Below are 15,000 nucleotides of genomic sequence, written 5' to 3'. Positions count from 1 at the left end.
CCCCCCCCCCCCCCCAACCACTCCACTCCACTCCGCCCACATCGTCATCTCATCGTCACGTCGCCTGACGGTGATTTTGCTGTCTGGCCTCTCTAGTACTAGGTCGGGCTAATTCAAATGAGCCCACCTTATTAACCAGTGTACACTAAATAGAGATTTTGGCAAACGAACTTTTTCTTATTTATTGCCTTACTTGTGCTGGGAAGGTTCCAGTATTGAATTAAATTTATTAATTTACTAATATTATATCAATTTAGTATTAGTTTGTGTTGTTTTAATATATTTGTTTATCCATTTAAATTATTTCTTTTTTTTCCCCTCGTTTTCTTTAGTGTTTCTCAAAACTCATTTATTTAAATTGTTTTCTTATTTGTTTGTTGTTGTTGTTTTTTGTTGTTGTTTTTTGTTTTGTTTTTTAACAAATTAATTTGTTAATTCTTTTTTTTTTATTATTCTTAAAGTAATTACCGCTGTATTTTTATTGCCAGACTAAATATTTTTGCAAAACAATGTAATTTTCTATTGTATTCCCTCTAATAAAACAAAACACTTTTATTCAAAAGTCACGACTAAATAAATATATATAAAATACAACCACCATTTTGGTTTTCTCAACAATTGAATTAGTATACGAGAAATACTCTTCTGAGTAAGGAGATAGTTGAATTCTAAGTTATAGAGGAAATACGGAAGGGTGGGCAGATTCCGTACTTGCCCGTCCTGAAGCTAATACATACATAAGATGGTTCGCGATGAAGAGGCGGGAAGCAAGGGATTGGTTGGGTAAGGAGCAAAGATAACACGGTAATTATTGTGACGATAGTCAAACGAATACATGAGGAGAGATTGGTAACATTATTTTGTCTTAATTATATTGTATGAAGTATTGGCGAAAGCATAATATTAAATAAACGTTGTTTTTGTTTGTCTTATTTTGACTATGGAACTGATACTGATACTTGTCATAGCAGACCTGCCTACTTTAGATAGGAAAATAAAAATCGTAGTTTTCAGGGCTAATAAAATCGTAGATATTTTAACTACCCTTTAAAAAAATCACCGGAATTTTCGTCTGTTTTGATAGATATCAAATTTTAAAAAACGAGAAAAAATAATTGGAAACGTAATAATGATGGTGATGGTGGTATAGTGGTAGCGGTGGTGAGTAGTAGTATGATGATGGTAATATTATTATTATTATTATTATTATTATTATTATTATTATTATTATTATTATTATTATTATTATTAATTATATTATTATTATTATTATTATTATTATTATTATTATTATTATTATTATTATTATTATTATTATTATTATTATTATTATTATTATTATTATTATTATTATTATTATTATTATTATTATTATTATTATTATTATTATTATTATTATTATTATTATCATTGTTATTATTATTGTACGTATTGGTGGTATTACTATTGTTGTATATTTTTTTTGGTGGTTATTAATGGTATCAGTTTATTGTTTGGTCCCATTTGCCATTATTTTCCACTTTCATGTATGTGGTCATCAAATTGTATGATTAATTGGCGAAAGCCTAAGATTGAATAAATTTTGTAATATCGTATGGTAACCATCATTGTCGACGACATCGTCGTTGTCATCATAATCATCATCATCATCATCATCATCATCATCATCATCATCATCATCATCATTAACAACAACAACAACAATATTAACAACAAGTACAACAATAGAAATAAAAACAATATCAACATCACCATACAATTTCCGTCATCGTCTCCACAACTATCATTCTAACCAACAGCACCACCAAAACCACTACCATAATTACCCCTCACCGCCTCGTCTTCCTCCTCCTCCTCCACCACCACCACCACCGCTACCACTATTCCAACCACTACCACCACCGGCACAATCATTCTGACCACCAAGACAGCAGTAAAAATTATGCAATTTGAGCTCTGAATGAAACTCGAGTCATATCGCTGTTGTTGCTTCTCCATGAAAACTTTAAGGTTACTACGTACTACTGAAAACCAGAAATATGTAAAAGCAATATTAATCTCGCCGTTGAGGGATTAAAGCATCTCTTTAATTTTTCGAGTGAAGGAAATGGACTTGTATTGTCAAGGTGTTGTCGCATTATGTCTCGTCGCTTTATTTTTTAGTTGTATTCTCTTTCGTGATTATTTTTTGATTACGTTTGGAAGAATTAAAATCTACTGGTATTGTCATTTCATTGTGAATGTGATTATTTGTGGTTGAAATATTTTTTGTTTAAAGGCGAAAAAAAAAAATCAAAAAAATATTTTATTAAAAAAAAACAAAAAAATAAAAAATAAAAAATATATATCATATATATATATATATATATATATATATATATATATATATATATATTATATATGACCGAATCCTCTTTGCCCAACCACTGTAAATAGGCTAGAACCGCCACTGAGTAGTAGTAGTAGTAGTAGTAGTAGTAGTAGCAGTAGTAATAGTAGTAGTAGTAGTAGTAGGATAGTGTTTACAGAGAAAATGTGCTTTATTGCTCATCAAATTCGGCATTGCGAATCTAAATTCGTCATAGAGAGAGAAAATGTGTATCTAAAGAGTTGACGTAAAATCGTAGTCTAATTTTAGAACAGGAATTCCTTTGATTGCAATAAGGAAAGCAAATAAGGCATTCCATATTCAATTTCGGCAACGAGTAAAAAAAGAAAAGGAAACGATAAAAACATGCCTGCTTTGTACTTTGATTTCTAAACCTTCACTGCCCTTCTCCAGTGACTAAACTTTTATTTATCTAATCCATCCATGTTTGTAAAGTGTCTTACTAACACCGTAACATTCATTTAAAATCTCTCGTGGGTTACTGAACAGCCATTTTCTTACAGAAAAAGGTCTGGAATGAGGCGGTTGATTTGCATTGTGATTGTGAGAATAGTACCGAAATTTGCAAAAATGACCAATGAAAAATAGCAGTGGGTAAAATTAAAGCTCAACAAATGTTGTTTTTGTTTCTTGTTTTTTGTTTGTTTTTTTTCTTTTTGTTGTTGTTGTTGTTGTTGTTGTTGTTGTTGTTGTTGTTGTTGTTGTTGTTGATGATGATGTTAATTTTTGGGGGAGTTTTTTTTTTTTGGGGGGGGGGGGGGCGGGGGGGGGGGCGGGGGGGGGGGGGAAGAGAAATTAAGTGAAAAAAAAACAGAAGAAGAAATTATATGTATAACCGGCTTTACACTGCCTCATCTCAGCATTGAATCAAACTTAATCGAATGATTAATTCACGAAACAACCAAGACATGAAGAAATCATAGATTGAATTATAATTGTTTAATTTACAAATATTCAACCAGTTGCACATATTTTTGATATGATCCATGGCAAACAGACAGGAAGACGAGACTGCATCCGCCTGAATGGCGCTAGTGACCTGAAAGTAACTGTCCCCTGCTCTGACAGTCAACAAGCTTTGCCATACTTTCTCAGTGTTCATTTGTAAGACGATGATGGTGAATTTCTGCTAAATACTGTTTTATAACGTCTTTCCATAAGCTGAAAGCGCTTTCACAAATGTTCTGAAAGGAAGAGTATGATGGTAAAAATATGATCATATGATTTTCCGTGAAAGGAATGTTTTTGACATTCCGATGTGTTGTGCATTGTCAAATATGAAATGTACTGAGTCCATTCCATGTTGTGTCTGCTTGTGTCTTGTAGGAAATTGTTGAATCGTTCATGGATTATGCCACCTTCCAGTAATTCATAGTAAATCATTCTACGTCAAATACTTACTGCAAACATTTCCGTGATGCTTTCCCCCAAGTCAGCCAATGACAAGACGGAAATCCCGAGAACCTCTTTGAAAACGACCCCTTGTTCAAATGTTCACAAATTGATTCCCGTTTCATCAAGATAAATAAAATCGTTTACAGCAACCTCCATTAACCATGTCGCAAATTGATATCAATATACTGAGTGTATTTTCGTATTCCAATGTTTCGGTACGTCTTCAAATTTATTTAGGGCCTGCGGCATTTCTTTAATCAAGTTGCTTACTGTACTGCTCCTTAGGTGAGGTTCTGTCGGTAAGTAGATGGTTGTTTACAACATCTTTAACTGATTTTATATGGCGGCGTAAACATTTTCACCCCGTTTCCCACCAAAAATGTTTGCTATCATTCCATTTGTTGTCAACTCGTCGCTTTACAATGTGATCCCAAATGCTTTGTCAAGAGCTATATAATCTTCAACTCTTTCATATTCTTCTAAAAGTCTTCTTATGTCATGTAATAATATCTTGAAAAACTAATTGTCCATGTTTTCTTCTTAATTATTTGTGGAAAACAAAAACAGACCCAATCCACAAATGATTTTTTTGATGTGTCGTAATTGCTTTCGCAATGCCGCATTTAAATTCGCTATTGATTATTTGTGTCTATACGCACCCAGACAAGCTGTACGAAAGACAAGAAGGAAGAATTTTAGAAGGATATTGATGAACAAATGGAAAGGTTCGACAAATCAGAAAGAGTTTTCATCGGACCGGACTTAAATGGGCACGTTGGAGAAAGCAATATCGGAGAGGAGAGATGGTTGGGTATGGCAGCAGAAATGAAGAAGGAGAAGATATTGTAAGATTTGCAACAATGATGGATCTGGAAATACTAAATACATATTTTAGAAAGAAAGATTAATACAGAGTGGAATGGAAAAGAACTGCTGATACAATCCGTGAAGTGGCCAAAGCAGTGCTAGGGGTCAGCTCTGGAGGAGGAAAAGTTGGAAAAGAAACATGGTGGTGGAATGAAGAGGTTCAAAAAGCAATACAGAAAAAGAGGGAAGCAAAGAAGAACAGGAGACAAACAGGGATGCTATGAAAGTAGATGAAGATAAGCAGGCAAAGAAAGAAGCAAAAAGAGCCGTTGCAAAAGCAAAGTCAGAGACATTCAAAGATATGTATGAGGAATTAGAAAGTAAAGAAGGCCAGAAAAATATTTTCAGAATAGCGAAACAGAGGGACAAGAATAGGAGAGATATACAACATATTAAGATGATCAAAGACGAAAAGGGAAGAATATCGGGAAAAGATGAAGAGATTCGAGCAATATGGAAAACATACTACGAACATCTCAAGATTGAAGAGAATGAGAGGGATAGGAGAAGTGCAGTTGTACAACCTAAAGAGAAGATAGTAGATGAGATGAGCTAGAACGAGGTGTGGGATGCAATGCGCAAGATGAAAAGAGAGAAAGCAGTTGGACCAGACGAGATACCAGCAGAAGTCTTAAAGATGAAGGGTTAAATTTCCTGTTATGGTTAATCAACATCTTACAGAAATAGAAAATGCCAGAAGAATGGACAAATGGTACGTTAATTCTTGATGACTAAATTAAAGTAGATGTTCAAGACAGTGGCAACTATAGGGGCATCAAGTTATTGAGCCATACAATTAAGATATGGGTTAGAGTAATCGATAAGAAGATAAGAAAAGATGTAGACATAAGTGAAGAACAGTTTGGATTTGTTGCCAGTAAAAGTACAACGGATTCTATATTTGCTCTAAAAGTGACCACAGAGACGTATAGAGAAAAGCAAAGAGAATTACATTGTGTGTTCATTTTCCTGGAGAAAGCATATGATAGGGTACCAAGAGAAGAAATATGGCACTGTCTAAGAGCAAAGGGGGTAACATCAAAGATATGTACAAAGAAAACAAAACTGTAGTAAGGACAGCTGTTGGATCAACTGATCCATTTAATGTAAGAGTAGGATTACACCAGGGATCTGCTCTCAGCCCACTGCTGTTTGCAATAGTAATGGAAGTCCTAACAGAACCAATTCGGCGAGAGGCACCATGGAACATGATGTATGCGGATGATGTAGTACTTTTGAATGATACAAAAGCTGAGGCGAAAAAGGAACTGGAGGGTTGGTGACGGGTGTTGGAAAGGACGGGATTAAGGGTAAGAAGATCGAAGAGTATTTGTGCACCGGACAACAAAGAGCAGAACAAATAAAGATAGGAGAAGAGGGTGTGCCAGAGACAAACCAATTCAAATGCGTAGGAACAAAAATATGAGCTCTTATATAGCGCAATATCCACTAACAGTGCTAAAAGCGCTTTACAAAGGGTCCCTGGCCAACAGCAACACTTAACATGTAGGACGGGACATGACGCCTGTTAAGCGATATGACAATTTTTTTTCGAACAGAAACAACGCTGTTGACAGCCAGGTTCTCATTTTACACCTGAGTACGGTGAGAAAATGTGAGTAAAGAGTCTTTTCCAAGGACTCAGCTATGCGCCGAGCGAGGCTCGAACCCAGGAACATCCGATCCAAAAGCGAGTGTCATACCACAAGACCACATGTCGCACAACTGTTTAAGGAGATGTGGACAATGAGATGGAAGTTAAGAAGAGGATACAGGTACGCTGGAATAATTGGAGGAAGGTAACTGGAGTGTGACAAACGAATTTCCACAAAGCTGAAGGGAAAATATATATATACAACAGTTATAAGACCAGCAATGTTACATAGACTAGAGACAGCAGCTACAACAAAGAAACAAGATAAAGAAGTTGAGGTGGCAGAAATGAGGATGTTGAGATGGTCACTTTGATGGACAAGAAAAGATAAAGTGAGAAATCAACGATTTGAAGGTTGACGGAAGTGGAGAATGTATCAATAAGGATGAGAGAAGATAGATTGAAATGGTTCGGACATGTAAGACGAGAGAGGGAGTACGTGGGAAGGAAAGTATTGGACTTACAATTAATGGGAAAGAGGAAAAAGGGACTATATGGTGGGATATGGTAAAGGGTGATATGAAAGAACTGGACCTGGAGGAAGATGATGCTCTGAACCGAGATGCATGGAGATGTGCCATTCATTATGGCAACCCTGCAAAATGCGGGAGAGACTGAGCTGAAAGAAGAAGAAGAATAGTGCTCTACTTACATTCACAATCAACCAATAAAATTTCACGCCTAAATTGAATTCTCTTTGCTGCATTTTGGATTTCTTATGCCGAAATTGCGTACTCTATTTGTGCATTTGACTTGTAAATACTATAGTAGTAGTAGTAGTAGTAGTAGTAGTAGTAGTAGTAGTAGTAGTAGTAGTAGTAGTAGTAGTAGTAGTAGTAGTAGTAGTAGTAGTAGTAGTAGTAGTAGTAGTAGTAGTAATAGTAGTAGTAGTAGTAGTAGTAGTAGTAGTAGTAGTAGTAGTAGTAGTAGTAGTAGTAGTAGTAGTTGTAGTAGTGGTGGTGGTGGTTGTAGAAGTATTAGTGGTAATAGAAGCAGTGCGTTGCAACAGCTTTAAATGAACCGGCTGTGTTATCAGAACAAAGTCTCTTTTATGGAATAGGAGACCTTGATTTAATTTTGATAGCATCATAAGCTAACTTAGCAGGAGAAAGAAAACCTAATGCAAAATCTACGTTTGTAAGAAAACGTCACTGAAAGTCGAACTTTATAATAATACTTCATGCAAAATCAATTTTTGCAAGAAAACCTGCAAACTATTTTTCAAGAAAACCTCATGCAAAATTTTCATTTAGAAAAAAATGTCTCAATCCAGATCCAACTGTATAAAAACATGATCCAAAATTTTATGCAATAACTATCTTCGTAAGAAAATCATATACAAATTCTACCTTTGTACCAAAATAACATAGAAAATCTACCTTTACATGACACCTCATGCAAAATGTACCGTTTGTAAGAAAACTTCGTGCAACATCCACCTTGCCATAAAACGACATGCAAAATCTTTGTATGTAAGAAAACTTCATGCCATTTCTAACTTTGTAAGAAATCCTCATGCGAAAATTCACTTTTGCAAAAAAGGATCATGAAAAATCTACCTTTTGTGAGAATATGATCAAATTTATAATATTTTGAAAAGAAGTTTGTAGTAACTATTCTGTTAATTTGAGCTTCGAGGAAAAGTTGAATGATCTTTTTTATATCTTGATAATCATTGGCACCCGTATTACCACATAAACAATAACCAGAACATTTCAACAGCAATGGTTCAATAGATAGACCAAACAATTTTGGAAAAAGAAACCGTGTTTAAAAAAATAACTCACCAACAAGCTTGTTCTGCGAGCTCAATCATTTGTCTCATTACACAACAATTATTTCAGGACAATCGCGAAGGAAAAAAACACGGGTATATCACGAGTATATAGAACCCAATATTTCTTTATTTTTCTGTATTTTCTGATTAATTTCCTGAAATTAATTATACTTTACTTTAAAACAATCTCCCTAAATGAATAACATTATTACTAATAAAAACAAACTTTTAAAACGTTCCGTTAGTTTTAATGAAGAAAAAGCTATATCTATGGCTTAGATGAAAAGGGAGAAAATACAATATTTAAACAAATTAACTTTCAACTATTTTCAATGTCAGTTATCCCTCTGCTTTCGAACAAGAGGAAAATCGTCACATGTGTTACGATGTAACCAGCAAAAATAAAATTGAGATCTTTATAAAATCATCAACGGTATGAAGATTAATCTTTGTTATGACTATCAGAACAGTATGCATTATTGTTGAGATTGTCTTACTTTAAAACCATACCATTTTTGTTTTAAATATTGAACAAGTAAAATGGATATAGATAGATAGATAGATGGATAGATAGATAGATAGATAGATAGATAGATAGATAGATAGATAGATCGATCGATAGATAGATAGATAGATAATGTTATAAAATAAAAACCACGAAATAAAAGTGCTACACTTTAATGTTAAAGGAGCGGTATATATATATATATATATATATATATATATATATATATATATATATATATTATATATATATATACATATATATATATATATATATATATATATATATATATATATATATACATTTATATACTGACTTACTTGACTTAGATGCCTTTTGCGTCTCGACCGAAAGATCGGGTCGCCTTGGCTGTTTCCAGTATTTCCTGTGTGAGGTGTCTCCAATATTGCCGGTCCTCTGCTAGGGTTCTCAGATTTTCAAGGTCCCCTGCCGTTATGAGACTAATGCTTTGTCCAAGTGTTGTGAGGTTTTTGTTTAGGATCACAGGGAGTGTTGTGATCGGTCTTCCTCTGAAAAGGTTCCCGTGTTTTTGGAAATATCCCGACATGGCTTGGTTAGCTGGTATGTTTTTGTCCCTGCGTAGTATGTGACCGAAAAGTTGGCATCGTTGTTGTAAAATGTCAAGGGAGATTGGTCTTTCTTTTGTGATCTTATAGAGTGATTCATTTGAGATCTTTTTTGGGTATTTGATGTCCAGTACCCTTCTTAGCTGTGTGCGATGGAAGGCATCCAGATGTTCTTCTTCGGATTTTGTCAACGCCCAAGTGCCGCAGTTATACAGAAGTACCGGTTTTACAAGAGCACAGTACAGTTTCAGTTTGCTTTTTCTCTTTATTTTGTCACCTCTAATCCATACATTGGTGAGTTTACTGAGTGCGGCGTTTGATAGCTGTTTTCTTCTTTGTACATCCTCGGTGTCTCCAATTAGTGAGCCGACTTTCTTTGTTCTTTTCCATTCCTCTCTGTTCCTCGATATTGTTGTAAATTCGGTTTTATTGGCATTGACTTGGAGGTTATATTTCATGAGGGTATTTTGTATGATGTCTATATTTGCTGGTGTTGATCCAATAAAATCTACATCATCTGCATAGGCGATTTCTCTTGGGATTGCATTCTCAATATGAGTCGTTGGTTTTGGAATGACTTTTCGAACTTCTTTCAGAGCGTGTTCTAAGTATATTGTGAACAGAATCGGGCTCAGACTATCTCCTTGGGGGGTCCCGATGTTACTTTCGAACTGCGTCTGTTTTGTGTTTTGTAATATATATATTACTTCTACAGAACTATTTCATGACATTAGGTCAATATACGGGAAGTGCGTTAATCGTTATTGTCGTTTATAATTGTAGATTATATCTGGTTTTAAATGAGCACAAATCGTCATTCAAAAACATACATAAGCGACAATCTACCACACTTATTGAATATATATGGTACTTAAAAGAAAGCAACACCCAGTATAATATCACATGGAAAACTATATCAAGAGCACAATCATACTCAACATCTCCCCAATTATGCTTGTTGAAGTGGTTCCATAGGTTTGTAGTTGATTAGTAGATGTTTTCGTCTATGTGGGCAGCTGTTGTACATCTCATTTTTCGTGTTGAGTGTGGCTTTATGAGGGTGTTTGATCATGGTATGTTTTTCTTCCAAAACAAGAAAACGACGTATTTCTTGGTTCAACGCACCTTTCGACAAAAACTTCAGCAGAAACATTGGACAGCACTTTCTGAAACTAATTGTTGTTACACACTTCCCAAAGAATTACAAGCTACATAAAATTATCAACAGGAATACCATAAAAATATGCTACTCTTCTATGCGCAGCATAGAACAAATAATTTCAAGCCACAACAACAAAAAAAATATTTAAAAACCACCGACAAAAGCAAAACCAACCCACCAGAAAATGCAACTGCAGAAGTAAGGAGCATTGCCATTAAACAAACAATGTTTAGATTCAAGTCTAATATACCAAGCCACAGTCACCGAAACTAAAACAAACCATCAGGAAAAATATTTAAGACTCACGGAAAATAATTTCAAAACAAGATACAACCTCCACGCCTCAACCTTTAGAAACATCAACAAAAAAGAAATCTTCAAAATTCAGCGAACATATTTGGAAATTAAAAGACAACAAGCTAGACCACAGCATTTCATGGAAAATTCTATTTGAAGCAACTGGATATACACCATCATCAATACAATGTAGCTTACGCCTGGAAGAAAAAATATATTATAATCAAACACCCTCATGAAGCCATACTCAACACGAAAAATGAGGTGTACAACTGCCACCCACATAGACAAAAACATCTATTAATCAACAACAAACCTACGGAACCACTTTAACAAGCAACAACAACACACAACCAACCAAACCCATGTAACACACAGTCCTGACGATGGCCATAAGGCCTGAAACATCGATGTCGACTGACTCCAACATCGTGGTAAATATTACAATAAGAGATAGATAGATAGATAGATAGATAGATAGATAGATAGATAGATAGATAGATAGATAGATAGATAGATAGATAGAGAGAAAGAGCGTAAGACTTACTCTATTTCATGTACATATATTCCTTATCTTATCGAACTGCGGGCTGCCCTGACTGTACGTAAGACACATGGCTTTTTGTAGATGTATATATATTTTATATTTTTTCCTCTTGCCATTCTTTGTAAGTATTAAAACATATTTATGACTTCTTTAACAACGATGAAAACGCCTCCACATCATGGCTTTATTAGGCCTTGATAGCGACTGTAGTAATGATCATCAAAACTTCATTCTTTTGAAAAATTATTTAATCTACAGATTGGCTACATGCCTCTATCCTGTCCAGGAGGTAAAGTTTACAACGCCACATCGCTGTCATGCAAAACAGCCATTGACCAGATTCGAGGATTGATCTACAAATATACCGTTATTTTGAGACCTGTAGAAATAATTCCACCAAATTTGCTCTCAACGCTTGCAAAAAGTCTCTATTCTTACATCTCCTATTCAATTCCTTCCACTAAGTCAGATCTATTATTAAATTAGTATAGGTGTCCCTTCAACATTGACTATTTTGAAATAGAACAAGGGATAATATTGTTCGGATACATTCAATCAACTTTTAGCTTGTCAAGAGACGAATTTGAGAATACAATCATGGATTTATTGACAAACAATATCTGGCGTATTCCATTCACAGATGAAAATGGGAACAAATACACTACATCATTGCAGGTGAGTTGTCTTGGAATACAGCTCTGCAAACTGTATCGTGAAAAGATTTTTTTATCAAAATCAGAAAATTGTAGTAGGGTGGTAGAAAAATTTGAAGTGGATTTCAGTGATCCGGTAAAGAGTATTAGTATAGAACTATTGTCACACCTTACCTGCCCTTACGTTACCTTTAATGTCAACAATGAATCAACAATATTTAAGATAGTGAAGAAAAAATTACAAGTATCTCTTACTATTTTTGATAGTGAAATATTTGTGGCATGGGATCCAAGATTTATGACCTATGACAGAAGTAACATTCGAATTTGTTCAAATTTTTATAAACGTCTTTTCAATGAGGTCATCAAAAGAAAATATACTTTAGATAAACTAATAGCAATTATCCACTACTATTTAGACACCGCGTGCATTCTTGTATCCAATGGATTTTTGATCGCGTCCATTGTGACATATTTAATATTCCCATCTTTATGTACCGTACCAGGACTTAACACGTTATGTTTATGTGTATGCCTTCTGACGGCACAGGTGTCACTATTGATTACATCTGCATTTGGTGGACGGAGTCTCCTCAATGAGACCCATTGTATTATACATGCTTTAGTCTTACACTACACCTGGTTGGCGTCTTTTACTTGGATGAACACTTGCTGCATTCACATGTACAGGGTATTTACTGGGAAAATAAAGCTGTCAAAGAAGAAACAATTTTTTTGGAATTGCTTTTACTCTTTCAGATTTCCATTATTAGTTGTAATCAGCATGATTTACATAACAACAGCATTGACAAACGGCAAATCCATCGCGTACGACGGACAGAGGTGTTTTCTTGACACAGATACATCAATGTTGATTTTGGTTTTTGGTTTGCTTGTTCCTCTTTTGATTACAGTGGTAATAAATAGTATTCTCTTCATCATTACGTTGAAAAACATTATAAAAGTCAAACAACTTGCAAAAGACATTAAAAGCAAACAAGGGGTGGTGACTTATGTCAAACTATCTGCAGTCACAGGACTCTCTCTTCTCATTACGGCTGTTGCTATTCAGTTTAACATTCCAATCTTGTCCCTGATATCAAGCCCCTTGGCAGGTCTGCAAGGCATATTCATCTTTGTTTCATTTACAGCCAACAGTCGAGTTTTAAATCTCTATAGAGATTTAGCCTCACGCTTCAAAACAATATTTGTCTCACAACCTTGATGCTCATAATACATCAACAATTACACATGAGGATCTAATCTAACAGCTCTGTTTCTATTTCAAGTCTTCTCCCTCTATTATCACAGTTAACATTAATACATTACTGAGGGATTACATTGATTCAAATTCCTCTTTCGAGTTCAAGACACACATATTTTAAATACAATGGCGACTTTTACATCAATACTGAAATGCTTATTGAAGAGAAAAATAAATCAACCAGTCTAAATATGTAAATTCTGTAGTAGTTTAAAAATAATATATGATAGTGATAATAATAATAATAATAATAATAATAATAATAATAATAATAATAATAATAATAATAATAATAATTAATAATAATAATAATAATAATAATAATGCTGAAATCTTATATAGCGCTATAACTCCGAGACACCAGACTCTAAGCGCTTAAATTGCAAATTACTTTGGCTGAAACATACTCATTCACACACAAGCACACACACACAAACACACACACACACACATACATACACAACACACACAACAGAAATCAGACAGACCTATCTTGCTTCTCGTACCATCTACTAAAGACGAAACAGATATATTTTAAGCGAACATTTAAAAATAGACAAAGATTCTTTTTCTCGAAAGCTCTGTGGTAAAGCGTTCCAAACAGAGGGTCCGAAATGAGAAAAGGGTCTCATAATATTGATAATATTATTTAATGTGCAACCCTGTATACATATATATATATATATATATATATATATATATATATATATATATATATATATATATATATATATAGTCAAAAACCTCTAAAGGATCTTTACAACATAAATTATGTTATCTGACAATTCATACAATCTGATATATATATATATATATATATAATATATATATATATATATATATATATATATATGTGTGTGTGTGTGTGTGTGTGTGTGTGTGTGTGTGTGTGTCTTTACATTATCCTGAAAATATTGAAATTATTACAGTGTTCAGGAGATGACATCCTTTCAGTTGCAGATCCAATGATTATGGGAACTGGACTAATGGATCCAAATATTTTGTTTGCAAATAATTTCGAGGACTCATTGCTACTGCAAATCGTTTCTCTCTACACTTTAGAGATCAAAATATCAGGAATTTGAAATGAAATGGACAAAGAGGAAGCAATTAAAGCACAACTGAAGGAAAGTAGTACACTTCCAATCGGAGTAGCATGCGACAAATTTGATCCCACCCCTGAAACGGAAGTATTCTCAGCGCTGAGACAATGCTCTAAAACAACTAGCCCAATAGATCCAGTTCCTTCATGGCTTGTCAATGCTAGTTTGTTTATTAGTGAGGTATCTAATAATCTTAAACATGCTATTGTCACTCCAAGCTTGACAAAGAATACCCAAATAATTATCGACCAGTCTCGAATCTCCCTCTTATGTCTAAACTAATTGAGAAAATTATTGACTTTAGGCTTAACATGTTTTTGAATGAACACAAATTATTCTTTAAATTTTAGTCTGCTAATTGCCCCTTTTACAGCATTGAAACTGCTCTTATTAAAATTCACAGTGGTATCATAAGTCATTTATGTCGGAAAAAATGATGCTGTTATCATACTCCTCAACCTCAGTGCTGTTTTTGATACAATAGACCATACTCTTTTAATTGACAGACTTAAGACACTATACGGATTCGGGGTTACTGTTCTTGACTGGTTTTCTTCTTACCTCTCTGACAGAAGTCAATCAGTATCTGTAAATCGACGTGACTTTTCTTCTCCTTGTCCCCTATCTGTTGGTGTACCACAGGGTTCAGTTCTGGGACCCTCTTTTTCACCCTCTATATCAGACCATTATATGACACCATCTCCATACATTTAATTGGGTTCCATGTTTACGCAGATGACACCCAACTACTGTTTCCTATTAATACCGCCAATTATCTCAATGTTTTAACGGACATAGAA

At 34.3% G+C, this 15,000-nt stretch overlaps 2 protein-coding genes and 1 long non-coding RNA gene across 3 annotated transcripts in view; 2 read left to right on the top strand and 1 right to left on the bottom strand.

The window, feature by feature from the left end:
* LOC144973351 (uncharacterized) overlaps nt 1–12,560 on the top strand; it is a 19,528-nt gene extending 6,968 nt beyond the window's left edge. Inside the window, exon 3 of the mRNA XM_078915666.1 lies at nt 11,439–12,560. Within this exon, the coding sequence (XP_078771792.1) occupies nt 11,439–11,473 (35 nt within the window). The 3' untranslated portion in view covers nt 11,474–12,560. The remainder of the gene's footprint in view (nt 1–11,438) is intronic.
* The window catches only part of LOC144973352 (uncharacterized), a 37,759-nt gene continuing 26,213 nt past the window's right edge, over nt 3,455–15,000 (bottom strand). Inside the window, exon 4 of the long non-coding RNA XR_013645538.1 lies at nt 3,455–3,573. This is a non-coding gene — a long non-coding RNA (uncharacterized LOC144973352). The remainder of the gene's footprint in view (nt 3,574–15,000) is intronic.
* LOC144973811 (uncharacterized) lies at nt 11,778–13,225 on the top strand. The gene has a single exon (XM_078916703.1). It carries the CDS (start codon nt 11,778–11,780, stop codon nt 13,056–13,058), a length of 1,281 nt encoding a protein of 426 aa, XP_078772829.1. The 3' UTR covers nt 13,059–13,225.

This window comes from Berghia stephanieae, chromosome 5 (genome assembly GCF_034508935.2).
Source record: "Berghia stephanieae isolate SIO BIC M18660-M18661 chromosome 5, UCSD_Bste_1.3, whole genome shotgun sequence".
NCBI classification, from domain to species: domain Eukaryota; kingdom Metazoa; phylum Mollusca; class Gastropoda; order Nudibranchia; family Aeolidiidae; genus Berghia; species Berghia stephanieae.
This window is presented reverse-complemented; position numbering and strand designations above follow the sequence as displayed.

Excerpts from the sequence above, each read along its gene's own strand:
- LOC144973811 (XM_078916703.1), top strand. The coding sequence starts at position 11,778 with ATGGATTTATTGACAAACAATATCTGGCGTATTCCATTCACAGATGAA.